Genomic DNA, 20,269 nt, shown 5'->3' on the forward strand with positions numbered 1-20,269 from the left:
GTGAGGGTTTCTGGACAATATCTGTCATTGTTTTGTGTTGTTAATTGATTTACAATAATAAATATATACATAGATTTGCATAAAGCAGCATATTTGTCCACTCCCATGTTGATGAGAGTATTAAATACTTGACAAATCTCCCTTTTAAGGTTCTGTTTGTAAACTTCTTACACGTATAAATTGGGTCGCTGTCCCATGCATGCTCAGTGTGTGGCTACGCTGTTCCAACACAAACTACACGGAAGCACCAAAGCCGCAAAGTTCTATCTAGTGAAGCCCGTCTTGCAAAACAGTGTCAACTCTTCCCGCTTTAGCCCCCCGACCGCGGCCAGAAGACACAGGGGAGACTGTAGCTTTGGTCTCCAGGACCGGACTCTCTGCTGTACTCTGCTCCTCTGCCTGCTTGCCTTCACTCACACACCGCGCTCGTTCTCACTCGCTCCACCTCTCACGTGCATGCGCGCAGACTACACACTGCAGAAGACGGGAGTCTTAAGCAGGACAAACACAGTATTAGTATTGATTCATGGAGGAGACCTTCGTCTGGTCAGCTAACATTACTGCCAAGCAGCTGAAATATAGAGTGATATTGTGGTTTTAGCTGACGTGTGTCGCCTCACTGTTTTGAGCGATGCTCGTTCATGTCTATGTAGAGCGAGCACAAGCGCGAGCAACAGGACGCTGACTTTTGTTGAATTAACGGCCACAGGTGTCGCTGTTAACAAGACATTTCTGATTCTTACATAGAGTCCCTTTAAGGTTCATTTGAACAGATAAAAAAATATGTGATTCATTTGCGATTAATTGTGATTAAATATTTGAATCGATTTATAATACAAAATTCAAACATTTTTCTCAAAACTAAGAAAAGATTTCTGTCTCTGACCTGGACAAAGTCATACTGTAAAAATGTGGGGCGCCCCATTTTCACAGAGCCTTTCATGCAGCTCTACAATAACAGAAGCAAGATGCTCAGTAGACGGGCAATATCTCTTTCCCACAAGGGAAAATGCAGTTATTCATGTTATTACTAAGAGTCTTTATTACAAACCAATGCCTGTGCTCTGGAAAGGTTTTAGGGAACCTTGGCAGGAGCAGCTGGAAAGACTTGACATTGACGTGATCCCTACATCGGACAACCACACCTCTTGCCGAGCAGCCATGAGTCTCTGAAGCTGGGAAAACCCAACACTCACCATAAATACATATCATTAAAAAAAAACATGAAAATCTTTTCCGACACATTAATTTCAATTATTTTATAATTAACTAAAGTTATTATGCGCACATAGAAAAAAGCAGTAGTGTCCTTTTGTCCACAAGATGTCATCAGTCTGTTTTCTATAATCAACACCTTGTATGAGGTCAGTGGCCGTTAATCATTGACAGTAATGGAGATGAACAGCATGCGTCAGTGCTGCGTCACTGCACAGAGTCATAGGTGCAGATGCAAAAAGAGAAGAGAATCCCAGAATTCTTTGCACTGGTCTCTAAAGCCTCCGAGTGGAGGAACTGTACATTATAGCATCTTTCACATTATTCTGATGATGTAAGTTTTTGTTTGTTATAAAAAAAAAAAGAGGGGGACGTGTACTGGAGTCTTTTTTTAGGGATGCACCGAACAGACATTTTCAATCCAGATACCTGGGCTTTGGGTTTGGGCCGATATACCGAGTACCAATCCGATACCAGTGTTTGATTAATAAGGTGTTTGTCTCACAAGATCATACTTGATTAAAGTTAGTTGTGTTATATTTCTCAGTGCTATACTGTCACCTCAGGGCCAATATTACAAGTAGCCATAAAACTCCGGACTTTCGTAGCGGTCAAACGGCGGTACTGCAACTTCCGTGTCAGTCACATGATTCATTGGGCCCAAAAAAACTTCTTCCCATAGACTTACATTGAGAAAGAGACGTCTTTTTTTGAGGTCAATCAACTTCCCGGTACGAACACCTAAATAGCCCTTATTTAAAAAATTAAGTTTTTAAAGTTGTAAAACGCACTAATAGCTGAATCCAGAGTTATTTCCCTTCCTCCGTTCATGTGAGTGAGACCCAGACCGAGGCTGGAGCGCCACTCCGGCAATCATCTCGGACGCTACTCCGCCAAGATCCAGGGTAGTTTTCCAAACGGAAGTCGAGCCATTTAGGCTTCATCATGCGCCAATGAGCAACTCTCATAGGAATGACCTAACGCTGTATCCATTTCTCTTTACACATCCATGGTGTGAGGGAAATACATCCAAATATAGGTGACATGTTTGTTGTTAGCTCCCTTAGCTATGTGGTCTACTGGCGTGCTGCCGATGCATGACGCACACGTGTAATCAGATCTAAACGTGGAATTGAATTGATTAGATCTGAGCCATTGTCACGATACCCAATCCAGCTATTTGAGTCAGCATTAGCTGACTCAATAGACATCCCATATCAGTATCGGATCAGTGCATCCATTACAGGGTTTCCCACAGTGTATTACAAACCTGGCGGCCCCCCAGCACTAACTTGCCTCCCCGCTGGCCATAAATTGACTCCCTGTCTGACACATGTTGACTCCATACCGGCCCTATTTCACTCCCCGCCGGCCCTTAGTTGACCTTCCATCAGCTGCAAATTGACTCCCCACTGGGATTAAATTGATGTATTATATTTTTTATTTTGTATCCGGCTCCTACTGTCTGCAATTCGAAGCGTTCTTGAGCAAGACACTGAACCCATAGTTTTTATGTATGTACCTGTACGTATACAACAAATGTAATAAAACATTTATAGCACTTTAAAGTCAGCTCGATTTGCTTCTTTCTTTTCACAAATATAACATTAAAAAACATCACAGAGACAATGCAAAGATTAAAAGACACAATATAACTCCTCATTTGAATAAAAACAATATATTAATTATAATTCAAAGTCATAAATCATATTCTCTCTCTCCCCTTTCATGGAAACCATGCGTGATTATGTAACAAGGCTGTAAACTACTAATCAAGCTTTACCAGAATTTCAGGTTTAACAGAATCTTTTGTTATTTGGGACCGAGAGAGTTCAACAGAGTTCAACTCTGATCATCTGACAGATTTATGAATCCAGAGACTGAGTATCTGTGAAATATCCCCCTCTAGTGATGGCACGCACAGCAGCATCACTGACTGACTCATGCAGCGCAGTTACAGAGAACACATTTACATGAAGATACACATAAACAAATACAAGATAAATATATACAGGCAGCTGGGCAACAATCAGTATCTATATACAGCAGGACTGAGTGTTGGTACGCTGTATATACAGGGTTAAAAACACAGATCAGAAGATGTCTCTTTTAATTCTTAATTTTTAATCTTTATTCTGGAGCTGCAACGATTAATTGATTAACTATTAAATTAATCACCAACTATTTCAATGATAAATTAATCGGTTTGATTAATTTTTTTGTGTAAATTCTCTGATTCCAAGCTTCTTAAATGTGAATATTTTCTGGTTTCTTTACGTCTCTATGACAGAAAAACTGAATATATTTGGGGACCAAAAAGCCATTTGAGGAAACACTGATCAACATTTTTTTTTTACAATTTTCTGACATTTTATAGACCAAACAACTTATCGATTAATCGAAAATTATTATTTAAAAAATCTTAAAATAACTGAAACATGGAACTCCTGCTATATCTCAAATATTAAATTAAATTCCCATCCCCTCTTTAGTGGGATGGATGAAGTTTAACTTGTGGAGATTTGGTTCCAAAATTAATCCATTTTATAATAAATGAATATTTGGGGGGAAATAAGTGACATAAACCCTTCAGAGTGACAGCAGAGACAGCTCACACATAGTGAACTATAACCCTACACTGTAAACAATTGCTGTTAATTTACAGCAGGATTTCAACAGTATTAACCTGTTATTGCTAAAAACAGTGCTTTACTGTTAATACAACTATAATGCATTCTTAAAAAAACAGCACTTTACTGCTGATCAACTGTCTAAAGTATCATCAGTAACAGTTTCATGCAATATGTTTGCAGCTAGAGATAGACATTTTTGGGGAAAGTGTCAACAAGTCTATTATAGCCTTTTTCCTAACAAGTGCCTTTAATTGTATTCCTATGTCTGTAACCTGCTAAGTCTATTCATCTAGGCAAAAAATAATGTTTATTCAAATGTATGTAAAAAATACAACCTAAATAGTGCATTATCAGTAAGATAATGTAAAAGAAAGGTGAAAAACAGCTATATAATGTATCTTTAAACAGTAAATTAACTGTAAAATACTGTGAAATTAATTTAAAAAAAATGTGATTTCAATTTCAGTGACAGTATAATAATGTTAATTTTACAGTAACATAAAGGCAACCCTGCTGCCAGTTCTTTACTGTTATTTTACTGGTAAATTCTTAACAGTGTGTTAAGTGATCTATTATGTATTCTGGGGTTAGACCAAGTTGTGCTTTAAAAGTAGTAATGAGTAATTTGACACAAACCCTCAGAGTGACAGCAGAGAGCTGACCAGTCAGCTCACACATAGTGAACTATAACCCTATAAAGACTTTTGGCAAAAGGATGAACTTAACAGTTTACAAAAGGTCTGGATGACTAAATACCTCTGTGATGATTAAGCACTCCCGGTATGTCACATTGTTGGTTTGTGTCGAGGAGGAGCATATATAGAGCAGAGGAGCAGTGGAGAGCATCATCCTCCTCCTGACAGGCTGCAACAACAGACAAGACAACAACACACCAACCATGGTAGGTGGAGAGACAGGAATGCAGACATGTCGAGACTTCTCAATGCAAAAACATGTCTGTATAGGCAAGGGGTTATTTTTACGCATGAGGCTATAATGTGTATAATAAAAAATGTATAATACTTCATATTTAGTATTTTTTTTTATTTATTCATTATTATTTTACTGTGATTTTTAACTTTGGAGAAAATAAATGACTTCCATTTTCCATTTTAAAGCATGAGGCTTTAAATGTGTGGGCTACACTTCATATTTAGTATTTTTTTTATTTATTCATTAATATTATTTGTATGATATTATGCTATGTATTTATTTTGCATTTGTTTTATGTTGTGGCGTCTAAAACTTGAATGTATGTTTAAATGCTGCTGTCTTAGCCAGGTCTCTCTTGCAAAAGAGATTCTTAATCTCAATGAGTACTATGGTTAAATAAAGGTTAAATAAAAAAGAAAGATATATATATATATATTGTTTTACTGTGATTTATTAACTGGTGGAATTTGGTGAAAAGAAATGAGTTCCATTTTCATTCTTTTAGTAAAGTACAATTTTGGATGACTGACCTGTTCCAGTTGTATTTCCTTGTTGTTTCCTGTTTTTTCTTTATATTTCCTTGTTTTTCTTTATATTCCCTCATATAACATCGTATTCCTGTTGATTTCCTCCTCTCATTTCCTGTTTCCTCCTCACTTCCAGATGTCTGCATCTGTTTTCCCCTCGCTGCTGCTGCTGCTGCTGCTGCTGCAGAGACGCTCCTCTCTGCTGGTCGACGGTGTCGCAGCTCCTCTCACCTTCAGACACACGGACCCGCAAACCGGCAACTCGCTGGAGTGTGACCGCTGCGCACCTGGAACCTACCTGCGCTCGAGCTGCACGGCGACGCGCAGGAGCGAGTGCTTGCCGTGTCAGTCGGGCTCGTTCACGGAGCTGTGGAACTACATCGGTAAATGTCTCCGCTGCGGATCTTGCGGACAGTACCAGGTGGTGAAGAAGGAGTGCTCTGCAGACAGCGACTGTCAGTGTGAGTGCAGACAGGGATACTACTCCAACAGCTACGACATCTGCCGCCGACACAGCGAGTGTCAGACCGGACAGGGGGTGCTGAGCAAAGGTAAGCTGCCTTTCATGCTCCCTAAAGGGTTAAAGGGGCTGGAGGTCTCCATCAGAACTGGTTCAGAACATCAGAACATGTACAGGTTTTTTTTTTGAGGGAGGGGGTTTAAAGGGACTATTTGTAAATTTCTGAAATGCTTTTTAACAGCGACACCTGTGGCCGTTAAAGGGACTGTTGGTAACTTTTTAAGCGTATAAATGTACCAGGTTGGGATCCCATGCACGCTCGCGTGTGGCCGGAGTCTCTGCTGTACTCTGCTCCGCTGCCTGTTTGCCTTCACTCACACAGCGCGCACGTTCTCGCTGTCTCGCTCCACCTCTAGACGTGCATGCGCGCTCACTCCCCACTGCAGAAGAGTTAGTTTAGCTCTGAGAATATCTAGTGAATGTACAGTGGACGTTTGTGCAGAAATAACTGCTGCAGCTCCTGCAGACCAACAGAGGTTTTCCGTGTCTTGTGAAGTGACGGGGCTCCGCAGAGAGAAACGTTATCGTCCCCGACCAAAACTCTGGTGTCTCCCTGCTGGCGCAGTCGGGAGGCGATAACGTTTCTCTTCCTGCTTCAGCCCCAGCACCGACCCGCTTTTCCTGCTTCATCCTCGGAGGCTGACAGCCTGACTATTTGTAACTTTCAGAATTGCTTGTTAACAGCGACACCTGTGGCCGTTAAGTCAACGAAAGTCAGCATCCTGCGCTCTAAATATACCTGAACGAGCATCGCTCAACACAGTGAGGCAACACACGTCAGCTAAAACCACAATATCACTCTATATTTCAGCTGCTTGGCAGTAATGTTAGCTGACCAGACGAAGGTCTCTCCATGAATCAATGCTGATCCTAGTGTTGGCTTTTCCTGCTTCAGCCTCCCGACCGTGGCCGGAGGGAACAGGGGAGACACCGGGGTTTTGGTCGGAGACGATAACGTTTCTCTCTTGTCAAATATTGACAATTTATATAATTTGTATTATTATTATTATTATTAGTAGTAGTAGTAATGTTTTTTGGTGTGTGACTCAGGGAGGGCGACGCCCTCTATTGGCCGGCCGCCACTGTTCAGGCTATTTATAGGTATTCTGTCCTATAATAAAATGGGTGTTTGTGCAGCTATAACGGCATTTTTAAGTCCCAGCAATGGAATTTTTGGGAGTTTTGTTAAAAGTTGCAGTGCAATGCTTGATAAATACAAACACAGTGTTGGATCCACAACTGTGGTTTCAATGTTGAGATACGTGTTGCCAAAAGTACATTAGACATTAAAAATAGTTTTTTTGTGTATGAAGACTAACATCTATGGTTACTGTCTACATTATAGAGAAAATCATGAAATCCCCTATTTTTAGGAAAATATATATATATATATATTTACAGTGATGCACAAAGCTTGATGAAAATCAATTTAAATGTCCACTTTCTAATATTTGACATTTATATTCCTGATAATCTGGGCCAACAGATTGGTACTGATGATATCCCATAATGAGTGATGCTGCGATAATAACCCCTTTTAGCTTCAGAAGTCTGACCAGTCAGAGCAACACATTTCACTGTTTGATGACTCATTCAAAACTTAATTTGACTCCGGTTACCCATAATGCTTTGCGGAACTCTGGAGTTCAGTGTATTAACTTCAGGCTTCGTCTGAAATCTCAGACTCTGCACTACATACCCAATATGTGTACTATCGTTCAACATACTTTTGTGTATATAAACAGTAGTATGTATTATATAATATTATATCATTTACGTGTATATTTTCATTTTGTTTGGTTGCGTCCTAAATTCCATACAATATGTGCGATATTCTAGTACATCTGAAACCGTATAATACGGTAAAGTACACGAATTGCATACTATTTCTGGTGAAATATTACAGTATGCAAATGCTGGACACTACAGTGGCATAAATATCCAACAATGCAATGCGGTAGTGACGACCACGTTCATAACAGACGTTGACGGACAGCTCCGTAACATCTCTAACGCTTTAATTTAAGTGTAAGTTCAAGATTTCACTTTGCTAGGTGTATTTTAAATTAATTCAGACTTTGATTCTCAGACTTTGGTGACTTTCGTCACCACAAACATCAGCATGTTTCCTTTACATTTGAACATAACTCACCATATACATATATATATATATACATATATATGTATATTTGATTCATATCAGCCTGTACTGTAAGCTCCACAAGCACATTTAGCTCCAAATCACTGAGCTAATGCTGTTACCATGGCGACAGCCGTGTTATGCATGTTACTTACAACATCCAATTAGATGAATTAGAAACAAATGGATGTGACCACACACACACACAGACACACACACACATGTTACAGCAGGATCAGAGGGATGAGTCATGTTTCGGGCTCATCCCTCTGATGCTCCCCAGAGGCAAATAGCTTTCATTACACAATACTAGATTAGCATTTATAGTGTTTACAAATACTTTTATTACATAGCAACAGAAATCAGTGGAATGATGCTCGTTCACAAGCGAAACGCTTTTCATGTTTGACACATTTGCAGGCTAGTAGTATGGACTATACGTTGCTGTTGTTCTGTTGCTGTTTCTGTTTTCATTGCTCACGTGTGTGTATTCCCAACGTGCATTTCATTTGTTGGATGCAAAAAAAAGACTCCACTGGACTAACAACCAAAGCATGATTCATCTTAGTGGTTCTTTATCTAAAAACAAATGTCTCCACCAGGCACAGCTGATGAGGACACGGTGTGCCACAGCTGTCCCAACGGCACCTACTCCAACACCGTCTCTGCTCTCAAGAACTGCACACAACACAAAAGCTGCGACGCTCCGGGGCTGAAGCTGGTGCTGAAGGGCTCCGCCTGGCACGACAGCGTGTGCACGAGCTGCCAAGAACTCGTATTGAGAGGTAAGATTGCCAGTTACTCAAGTTCATACAGGAAAAGGGGACGAGGCGTGTCATGTTGATGTCTAATACAACAGTGGTGTTTTGCTTTTTAATGTTTGTTCTATTTACTAAAACAAACACACCTTAAAGGGATAGTTTGGGTGTGTTGTATGAGGTACTTATCCATAGTAGGCATATTACCTACAGCAGATGACGGTTTGCACACCACCAGCTTGGAGAAACAGACAGGAGCACCGGCGCAAAGCAATACAGTGCTGTATTGTACTGTATTTTGGCACCTAAAAAAAGCCATATCTGTTTCAGTGTACGCTATATTTAGAATATTTTCACCGCTTTATCTTGCCGTCAGACAGCCCTTTCCTTCTCATCCACAACGGGGAACTGAACTGAAAGTAAAGCTAATCTATGCTCTCTCCAAATCCAGCAGGCTCATATGACAGAATATTTTCTGACTGCAAACTGAACTGAAAGTGAAACGTATCTTTTATTGTTTCTAATTATACCGAACACTTAAACGAATATCAATTTAGGTGAGCCTTTCTTTAGGTGTCTAAAATAAGTTTTTCTGCCGTCCCTGTCCCCAGTCGTGTTTATGGAGTTGTGTTCAAAGACCCTCTGAGAATCCAAGATTTGACACACGTTCTCATCCCAACTCATACTGAGGCTTTGTCAGACCCCTCGCCGTCACTTTTTCCGTCGAACAAAGTTCTCATCCCAACTCGTCATATACACTTTTTCCGTCGTACTAAACACGTACTTAATGTTGTGAGTTAAACAAAAACACTTGCTTAGTTTTAGGCAACAAAACCACAAAAACAACATGCTTTGGCTTAAAATTACTACATTTTTTACAGTGAAAAATTAGACTTGGCGTTGTTGAACACGGGACACAAACAAACAGCTGCTTGTAAAGTGAAAGGTAACGCACACAACGGGACATGGACAGCGGTCTCCTGGATGGAAGCACCAGTGTTGTTGGATCCATCCACCTTCCGTCCCGCCAGCCCAGTGTGACTCTTTCGCTCTTTATTATACGTCACAACAGCACTTTATCGGAGCATTTACTGGTAACGCGGATCGGTTTACGTTGTAGTAAATGGAAAGCCCGGTGCGTCTCCTACGAACGCAGACGACCGTGACGAACCGTGATGCCCTGGGAATGAGAACGGGCTGGATTTGAAATTCAGCTGCCTGCAGATTGTACTCAATTGAATTTAAAAGCTTGGTTGCCAATAGTTGTAAATGGTTTAGAAACCTGCTCCATGCCGAGCAAACAGTGTCATCTGAAGGACTTGTTGCTGCCTTGTTGTCAGGCCGATGCTTTTCATGTTTCCTTATCAGCTTCTGATTGGTTATTTTCTTTATTTCTTGCAGACGGAGGCGATTACCTCAAAGAAATCATCCCATCGTTCTTAGTTCACCAGAAAATGACCGTCAGGCGGCTGCGTCAGATCACACACAAGCTCCCGTCCGAGGACGGTAGAAAACAATCCGCTTCAGGACTTAGCCTCTCAGATCTTCTCGCCCGGATCAACACTTGGGTCACTTCTGCCACAGCCAATCAGATTCGGCAGCTTCCAGCAATACTGATCAAAACCGGGGCGAACAGCGCTGGCGAGAGGCTGCTGAACAAGCTGCAGAGAATCGACTTGAATCTGAACGGGCTGTGTGATTCTTTGGGGAACGAGGTGGATGTAATTGTAATGTCAGGGTAGGCTGAAGTAGAAAAATGTATAGTTATAGGTACCAAAGAGTTTGGCTCGTCCAGTGGTCATTTGAAAACTTTATTTTTTCACTTAGTTCAAAAGTTGCTGCCAAGTCAAGTCTATTTTATTTGTATATCCCAAAATCGCAAATTTGCCCCAGGGGGCTTTACAATCTGTACAGGATACGACACCCTCTGTCCTTTACAGTGCGACCCTATTGCCCTATTGCCCTATTCAAGATGCACTAGCAATGCAGGCTTTAGTACTTTTGGCATTAGTTAAAGGAGAATACCAGTCAATTAGAGAAATACTTAATTTACTTCCATCTGCATCGAGCTGATTAATATTCCCTATTTTTCAGTACATTTCAGGTTTCTGTTTCACCAAACAATCCAACTTTGATTGTGTCACCTAGCTTGAAATGACCCGCTGTCCTGTGTAACACAAATTTCTTTACAAAAATCTATGAATGTTATAATAAACTATGCAAGGCAACATGTTTTGGAGGACACTTCATTTCAAGTCAGGTGATAATAATATAACATAGATCTAATTTCGACATATCGAAGTCTGTTCACTCTCAAAGATCTGTAGTTTTTGTTTTCTCTGGAATACATTTCTCCTCTTGGATGTACTTAGTAGGCGATTTGTTTCTAACAACGGGGACGGACCCGGTTCATGTTATTCACCCGCCGACTAGCGAACCCGCCCCGTAAACGACTTTTTTAGTTGTTTATTTTAATAATTAGAAAGGCGGGACTCGCATCGCAATTACAAATCCGTCTGCTGCTTCAGCACCACGGACAGCACCGTGAATTTATCAGTACACAGCAGTTAGGCTACCGATATTTCAGAGTCATGGTTGGGGCCATAGATTCTAACTTACTGATATTTCAGAGCTGGATGTACTGAGTATTTATGAGATCATATTTGCACCTTTTAGTATCCAATTGTTCTCTTTAAGGTACAAATTTGCTGCAAAGATACTACTGCATGTTGCACCTGGGTCCTTACAGCAACGAGCATTGTACTCCAAAACACAAAATCCTACAATATTATTTCTGGGGGTGAAAACAGAGACAGAACCTGAACAATTAATAACTTTTACTAACAAAACAAAATCCCACTGGTATTACCCTTTAAAGAATAGAAAGTGTTGGTCTTCATTATATCTACCTCTTTCTATGTCTGCAGCTAAACACCGACGTGGCGCCGGTCCTGCTTTTACCAAAAGTTTTGTATTTTGTGTAACGGCTGTGAAATTAATTTATTTGCTATTTATAGAAACGAGTTATAAGAGGAACAGGTTGGAGGACTCGTGTGTTTGCCATTCATGATTTATATACATAAAAATTTGTAGAATTGTATGCAAGTGAAGCATGGAGCATGTGTGGCACTGGCTTGTTTGAATGACGCCAAATAAAGATAATCACAAATGTAAGCACTGGTAATTGTTTTTTATATAAATATATATAATTTATTAAGAATTTCAGAAAAAATCTGATGAAGTCGGTTTGTTTGACATTATTCATTAATCATTCTAAAGTCCCTGTATTTTTTTGAGAATATATAATGAATATATATAATATATAATGTCATTTCAAACATAAGAAAAATACAGCTGAGATGAAACATTTCTTAGAGACGAAGGCATAAAAAACATAACATCACAATGCAAAAGCATAAATACGTAGAGTGCACTGGTGCATAAAAAACCTGATTGGAAAAAAAAAAAAAAGAAGATAAACAGATGTGATTAAGCAGAGCAGCCCAGAAAAGCAAGCAGTGGATCAGGACTGATTCTGTGTTTTTAGATTTTAATTTATCAATCAAACATCTTTGATCTAGTAACTGTGAAGCATGGAACAAATCCTAAATGAGCAGGCTAATGTGCTAACATGGTAGAGCCATGATACATCCGGAAAACAATGAAGAAACAGACCGAACAGCTGATGGAACGATAATAAAACAGGAATAAACACGTAACAACCTTCCTTCCACGTATCCTCCATCAGTCCCACAAGCTCCATATTTACTCTGGAAATGGGAAGGCCACATTCTTCTTCTCTAACATCAGCAATATTGCAAAACAAATGCACATCTTGGTACCAAAGATAATGGGTCATTTAACAGCAGCTAAAATAAGTTTTGAAGTGTTTGAGTCCTAGTTGGATCTGTTGGATCTTGATGCTTGGCAATACACGCAAACTGGGTGTAACTCTCAGACACAGTCCTGAAGTGATTTAAATCCACAGGAGAGGAGCAACTTTGTGGTATCTGAGTGGACAAACATGACATAGTTCCTTGAGGCTCAATCCTTGGGCCTCTTTTATTTAACATTTTACATGCTTCCATTGGGTCAAATTATACAAAACATAAAATCCCCTATCACAATATGCAGATGACACCCAACTCTATCTGTAAGTCCAAATATGCAGATGACACCTAATTCTCTCTGTAAGTCCACTGAACAAATCAGTAATGCTGAAAATTCCTTCAGTTGAACAGACAAAACAGAAATAACTGTCGAGTATCGAGACTGTCCAGTGTGTCATTGAATAGAGGTTAAAGTGCTGCTACTCATCTACGAATCTCCCTCTGACTACATCTCTGACTGCCTTTAACCATATGAACCATCTCAGTCTCTCCGGTCATCTGGTAGTGAACTCTTCACAGACTTCAAACTAAATGATTTAGTCACTCTGCACAACAGAGCTGGAACAAACTCAAATATATACTGTAAATATAACTCACTCTGACGTAGACTACCTTTAAAACCTGGATAGAAACTTTAATGTTCTGCGCTGCCTTTGACTGAAAATAAAGCTCTCATCATTATCCTCTTTGCGCTTATATTTATTTCTCTAATTTATCTATTCAATTGCTTTTATAATGTTTTATACTTTTAATATGTGTTTTAATGTTTTTGCTCTATTCCCTGATTAATGTTTTAAATGCATTATGCAAAGCACTTTGACTGTCCTTTTTTATGACGTGATATACCAATAACATTCACACCTTTTTCTCACATAAATTCGATATCTTAAACTTGGTGACTTTCTGGGAGTTTCAAAAAATGAAGATCTGTAAATAATCTGTAAATAATGCAAAAATTATGAAGATTAAAGTCATACATTTATGAGGAAAAAACTCAGATATTCTCTTACATTAAAATTTTAAATTTACAAGATTAAAATGTGCAAATTTTCTCGTAAATTTGAGTTTTTTCTTGGAATTTTACCTCCTTCCCCCGCCTCCATAATTATTCTTTTTTCAAGGGTTCTAATATGCCATCGTAATGAAACTAAAAAAAAAAGAAAGAAAGATGGAGTGAAAAATATTTATGACGTGTCGGTGGAAATGGTTCTGAGTTACTGTGATGTGCTGTAGATAGGGAGTATTTCTCTGTCTGTCCGAGGTTAACCATTATCTGTGTCACTGAACTCCCCCATATACAGAAGATCAACATGTGGAGGATTGTACTGCGTAATATTAAATGACTAGATATCAAATTTCAGTGACTAAGGTTCCTCCTTTTTAAAAACAAGCTGGTGGGCCGGCGCTGACATTAAGCAACTTCTTGTTTCCTCTGGAATTTAAGAGCTGCAGCTGGCCAACTTCCTTAAAGAGCTGCTGTGATGTAATGAGGTGGTTTAAGGCCACGTGGTGGAAAGAAAAACAACAATAAAGCAGAGACAGTTTTAGAAAACGTGCACTGTAAAAATGTCCATGCTATTTGAGTCATTTTGACTATTTTTGTGTCCTAAAAGTCAGATTTTCTACTTAAAATAAGTGGAACATTCTGTCAATGGTATGAAATAATTTAAACATTGTCCCAAATAAACTAAGCAAAATTAGTTGGTTTTCTGCACCATAGTGAAGATATAAATAATCTCACCCAGGTTTAATTTCTGATTTTAGGATTTACTAAGCTTCAAAAAGGGTGATTTATGTTTTAACTAGGGCTGTATTCAAAACCGCATACTATACAAGTAGTACGTAGTGATTTGTAGATTTTGAATATTAGGATATTAGATGGCAAATCGTTCCAACGTTGTAGGAGTTCAGAAGCTCCACAAACTACCGTGACAGCCAGCTAGCGCCTGCCGGGGTCACTACCTCGCCAGCCGGGCGGTGACGCTCACAGACGCTGCTATGAGCTGGCTGGAGCTCTCTCGAGACCGGTCTGTAGACGAGGGGCTTTTATTTCCTTGTTGACGGATGGTTTGTTTAAATATCACAACACAAATGTCCATTATAAAATTAACAGTAACCTGTGATTATCTGCCTTTTTGGAGTTGAAAAGCTCCACAATCGCCCACGGGCGTACCTCGCTCGCCAGCCGACCAGCGACGCTCACAGAGCGGCTACAGAGCAGCAGGAAGAGGCGAGGGAAGAGGAGAGACAACATGACAATTATTAACATTACTGATATCTGGAGGGAGATCAGTCCACTGTTTTGTTGCTGTAACTGAAAAAGCAGTTTGAGTAAATGTAGTTTATCAATGTTTTATATTTCCCGTCTCCCCTCGTTGATGATCCTGTTTGTCTGAATTCATTATGAGCTGTTAGAATAAATAGTTTAAACCTGCAGTACTTGTAAAGTAAACTAACATAACACAAACAAAAAAATCTAAGTTGTATTTTTTGATAATATTGTAAAAGTGGTTCGAGTTCATTTTTTTTGTCCAGTGCTTTAAAAGAGCTGGTTTAAAGGTTGAAGCCTGGTCTAGCATTCTGCAAAATACATCACTTCAATGGTTTAATACTACTGAGGAACGCAGTATGCAGTATACAGTATGCAGTATGTACTGTACACTGCATACTGTACATACTGCAGGCAGTTGGCTCAAAGGTCAGAGATTGAAGTCAATGTGAACTTGTGATCTTGTTGTGATGTTTGTTTAAATGTTTTCCTATTTCATTGGAGACCTTTAATGTTCCATGATGGTGTCAATGGCATTTTAAAATACTACTAAATTTAACTGCGTCGGTCAAATGTCCTCTACTTCTCCATCGTTTCATGTGAAAGTCGTGGGAGTGTCTGATCTCTCTACTGTAAGAAATCTTTGACTACTGTAAGTGACCTTTGACACTAAGTTCCTCATAATGTCCAGGAACTGAAGGTAATTTTACTCTTTTTCTAGTTGAATGGATAAAATATAGACATGCATACAGTGGAGCGGAAAAATTCACAAATCCACAATTCATTTTTACATCTCATCTTATTGTAGTTTTGGTTGATATGTTTTCATTTCCATATAAGAAACAATGTAAAAAGAATTCCTTTACCTCCTCGCATTAATATCTGGCCCAAAGGTTAAAGACTAAAACTGTGATGATTCTGTTGTTTTTTGTTTTTGGTTGTTGGATTTTTTGTTTGCTTTCTCTCTCTCTCTCCTTCCCCCCTGTGTTTTCCTCCTGGCAGGGCATGTGTGTGGTCGGAGGTGTGGCTGTCTCCGCCTTCAGCAGCAGACAAGGCAAACCAGGTTCCAGTCACCTCATCAACCTCCCCATAAAAGCCCGGTCTCCTCTCCACTACGTTGCCAGATAACTCCGTCTCGTTCGGTAGTGCATCGCGTGCCTTCTTTCCTAGTGATTTTTCAAGATTGCTATTTTTGTAGTATGTTTGCTCGTGACCTCCTTACTTACCTGTGTTTCTCCTGTGAGCAGATCATCCCATGTGCCCCGCTGCTGCTCCTGCTTCTGCATCTCCAGTGGCTGAGATATCCCATGTGCTCAGTCACTCGTGTTCCATTCTCTCCTCACGACGAGCCGGCCAGCTCCCTGCCCTCCTGCTTGTGTTTTTTAGTTGGAAAATAAACTCTGTTTTATTTTTACTTATACCTGTTTCAGTCTCTGCAACAAAAACAAATATGCAATGGGCTTTACAGAGAAACTACAAATACAACTTATTCCCGTGCTTCTTTAGTCGCATCTTTTTCATTTCTGTAAAAACCTAATTTTTAACTCTGATGTTTATAAGTAAATACAGGCTCCGATACTTTACAATCAAATGAACACATCTATTGTTCTGTAGACTAGATATTTTGAGAAAGGCCCTCTGTGTCTGTGTTTTTTATCTCCAGAGCTGCACACCTGAGGAGTGTAATCAGCGGCATGAGGCACACCTGGGCCAGGTGCACAAAAGCCTGAACAGCAGCAGCAATCCTTTGTTGGCAGATCTCCTATCACTACAAACCTCTGTGTCGTGGCTTTTGGTTTCTTTTCCTTATTTTTACATCACAACAGTCATGCAGCACATTTTCACACATCCACTCCCTACAACACTGACTCTACGGATCGCTCCCATCCATTCTTTTGACTTATTTTGAAGTACGTTTTGGTTATTAAGTCACTTTATTTGTTAAGTATACCCGTGTGTCTCCTGTTTTTGTCACAGTTTTAGAGCCGTGCTGTGACAGTTGGGATCAGATGCCAAGGGGCGTGACAAAGCGTCACGGGAATGAGACCGGACTGGTATCACACACTACCCAGCCCAGAAATTATAAATAGTTAAGTTGACAAAATACAAGTTAAAAATATAAAATAAAACATTTATCAAAAATAACCAGAATGAGCAAAATATACAAAATAGTAAACAAGACTGTAAACATAGTTACAAGTGAGGTAAAAAGTGAACAATGCAGACAAAGTGACAACAGTATATAACAGTATATGAATGGTAGTATTTGTGGTATTTTAAGGTGAAGGTTAAAGACAGAAAGACCAAAACGGAGCCACCATTCTGCACCGACGTTCAAAAAATCCCTCGGGGAGAAACCCACAAGTTTCTGGAGCCGGAACCAGACAACATGTCGGTCTCTGAGAATTCATTCAGTCTGTCTGAGAGGTTATAAAAAGCCTTCTTGGAAACAGGAAACCTCAGCCTGCGTTACTGCAAACGTACACAGATCAGGTCGAGGGGATTTGGGTGGACCACAGAATAACTCCTGGAACTCTTGCTGACGCCAAGTCAGTGGTTTCCAACTCGTTTCAAGTAAATCACGTTGTTTGTTGTTTTATTCAAGTGCAGTGACCCTCTTACTTCGTTCTTGTTTCGAGAGAAAGATGCTTATATTCTAGTTTTATTGAAAGCAGGTTGAAATATTCTCACTGCACACAGGTAACTTAATCATCAACCAGGTGTCACGGGTCATTTGAACGCCACACAAATGTCCGTAGTTAGGTACAGGCAAGAAAACAACTTAGTCATGGTTGGGCTTGAAATAAGTGAGTAAACTAAGTAAAACACATACGGAAACAACTTAACACAACTACGGAAAACACAAACGTTACTAACATAACTTACAAGACAAAACACCGGTCAATAACGGTCTAGAACACCAACCTCCTGGTTAAAAGTCTGGTGTTTGTTGGACTCCACCACCTCGCCACCCGCCCACCGTAAGTGGTCTTTCTCACTTTGATTCTACGTCACTAACTCTCACCGGAAAGCATTTATACGCGGATGCGTTTACATTGCAGTCAGTACAGGATACATGGCGTACAAAAGACACACGGAAATCTAGAGAGGCTTTCTTATTGCGCACTAAAAACCTTGCGCATTATCGTGGCATTTATACACCTTTTCTTGCGAATGGGCTGAAATTATAGACAGAAATGACTCAATAATATGTTTTTAGTTGAAAGTAGACGGTTAACTAATAGATTTTCATTGGTTGCCCCTTGATAATCCATTCAAAATCTCCCACGACCCAAATTCTGAAGACCAATGTTTGACTGTAAACCAACCCAAACCCCAGAGATGGGAGTTTTTTCTAAGTATTTTGAGGTTAATCCGGGTCTGCGTGGGATGAACCACGCTGACTGAAGTGAAACCCGAATTGTCAACATCCTGAAACTTTTGATAAACATGTTTCTGAGTGTCAGAAACTGCTGACAGAAGCAAAAAAACAAACAGATTTTTGTAACACTGAAACAGATAAAAATGTTGAGATACATCAACAATGATGGACAGCAAAGTGGAGGAAGAGCGCAGGTGTTTCAGAGTTTAATTCACCAGGAAAGAGCTGGAGGGGGTTTTCTCTGAAAGACCTGATTTACACCCCAGCTTCCTGTACTACGTCCTGAGAGAAAGGTCTCTTTCTGGTTGTACCAGGAACCATTAGCTGAGGGGGAATCACCTCTTCAACCACCAACCTCACAAACATATCATTGTGCAAACAGTCGCTCTACACAAACCACATCCGGGTAGTAAACTGATCATAATATCCTAAATCATGCTAGTGATGACAACATTTCCACTAAATTGTTGAGCTGCCAGAGTTGGTTTCACAGTGACAGAGCAGTTTTTGCTGTTGACGTGAGTCATGCACGCATCTTTCATTCCTCATTTCATCATTCCATTCGGGAAACGTCGAGGTGAAACCGTCCTGACTGGAATGGTGACTGATGTAATCTAATGTCAGGAACTTGGGTGGCAGTTTGGAAAGTTGCTGACGTAGTACAATAATAAGAACAATGTTAAGATGGAATAAAACTAATCTAAAAAAGAAAAGATGTTAAAAGGTAACCCTATTGCTGTGGAGGACAGAACCTGCCAAAAATACATAAACGAATAAATGAATAAATGAACAAATAAATGCATAAATGAACAAATAAACAAATAAATTAATAAATTAACAAATACATATATAAATATATAAATAAGTAGATGAATAAATTAACTAATAAATAAATTAATTAATTAATTAATTAACAAATAAACAAATAAATGAATAAATTAACAAATAAACAAATAAATGAACAAATAAATAGATAAATAAGTAAATGCATAAATGAACAAATAAACAAATAAATGAATACATGAACAAATAAATCAATAAATAAATGAATAAATGTACAAATAAATAAATAAATGACTTGATAAATAAAAACCCAAAAATAATGTTAAAAATAAATGTAGGCATTAATTAATCAATGAAATGTGACATAAATTGATATTTCTGTTTTAATTTGCTTTTTAATTTATTTATCTTTTTATTACTTCACCTATCTATTTACTCTTCTGTTTATTTTTCCCTTTTATTTATTTATTTAGCTATCTTTATTAACTTTTTAACTTAAGGATTTATTTTCGCATTTATATATATATATAGCACAAAAAATATCAGTTGATAGTCGGGCTGAGCGTCACGAAAAAAAGGAAATTTGTGTCTATGTACACAAATTAAAAAGATTAAAGTTCGTGACTATTTCACAAACTGCTGTGAGACTTAACTGGAAAATTGACCCAATAGTTTTTTGTCGTAATCCTGCTGACAGATAAACAAACCAACAAACAAACTGAACCAGAAACATCACTTCCTTGGTTGGGAGGAAAATATCTAGCTGGCTGGAAATCTACAAAGTAGTTTTATATTTGGTGGAAACTTTTTTTGAGACGGATATAAAGGCTCAAAGCATCAGTGTTAGTTTGGAAACCTTTCCGATGAAATATAGTGAAACTTTCTTCAGCCTCAGTTGTATCCGTTGACTGTAATAACATGGGCGTGTCTAGCCCATGATGATAATGATTACTAAATTGGACTAGTCATGATGTCACCGCACATGATGAAAGAAGATTATAGCCTCAGGCTTCCTCAAATTCCCCTCAAGACGCCTTTTATAAAATCGTGCACTGAGACATGTAATATCCTCAGTGGAAGTTACACACAAACCGGCACGTAGACTGATTTAAAACAAGTGAGGTCAAAATACACAAACCAGGTTTTCCAATAACACCCTGATCACTACTTTAGTAAAACCACAGCCTCATAATGGAAACTTTACATGAGCAATGTGGAT

General features: G+C 39.1%; 1 protein-coding gene across 1 annotated transcript; it reads left to right on the forward strand.

The window, feature by feature from the left end:
• Positions 1 to 4,591: 4,591 nt before the first annotated feature.
• Positions 4,592 to 11,900, forward strand: LOC119503407 (tumor necrosis factor receptor superfamily member 6B-like). Its single transcript, XM_037795196.1, has 4 exons — positions 4,592 to 4,749; positions 5,445 to 5,859; positions 8,571 to 8,753; positions 10,128 to 11,900. The coding sequence occupies exons 1-4, from the start codon at positions 4,747 to 4,749 to the stop codon at positions 10,466 to 10,468; spliced, it is 942 nt and encodes a 313-aa protein (XP_037651124.1). The 5' UTR covers positions 4,592 to 4,746; the 3' UTR covers positions 10,469 to 11,900.
• The last annotated feature ends 8,369 nt before the right edge of the window (positions 11,901 to 20,269 follow it).

Source organism: Sebastes umbrosus, chromosome 15 (genome assembly GCF_015220745.1).
Source record: "Sebastes umbrosus isolate fSebUmb1 chromosome 15, fSebUmb1.pri, whole genome shotgun sequence".
In the NCBI taxonomy this organism is placed as follows: domain Eukaryota; kingdom Metazoa; phylum Chordata; class Actinopteri; order Perciformes; family Sebastidae; genus Sebastes; species Sebastes umbrosus.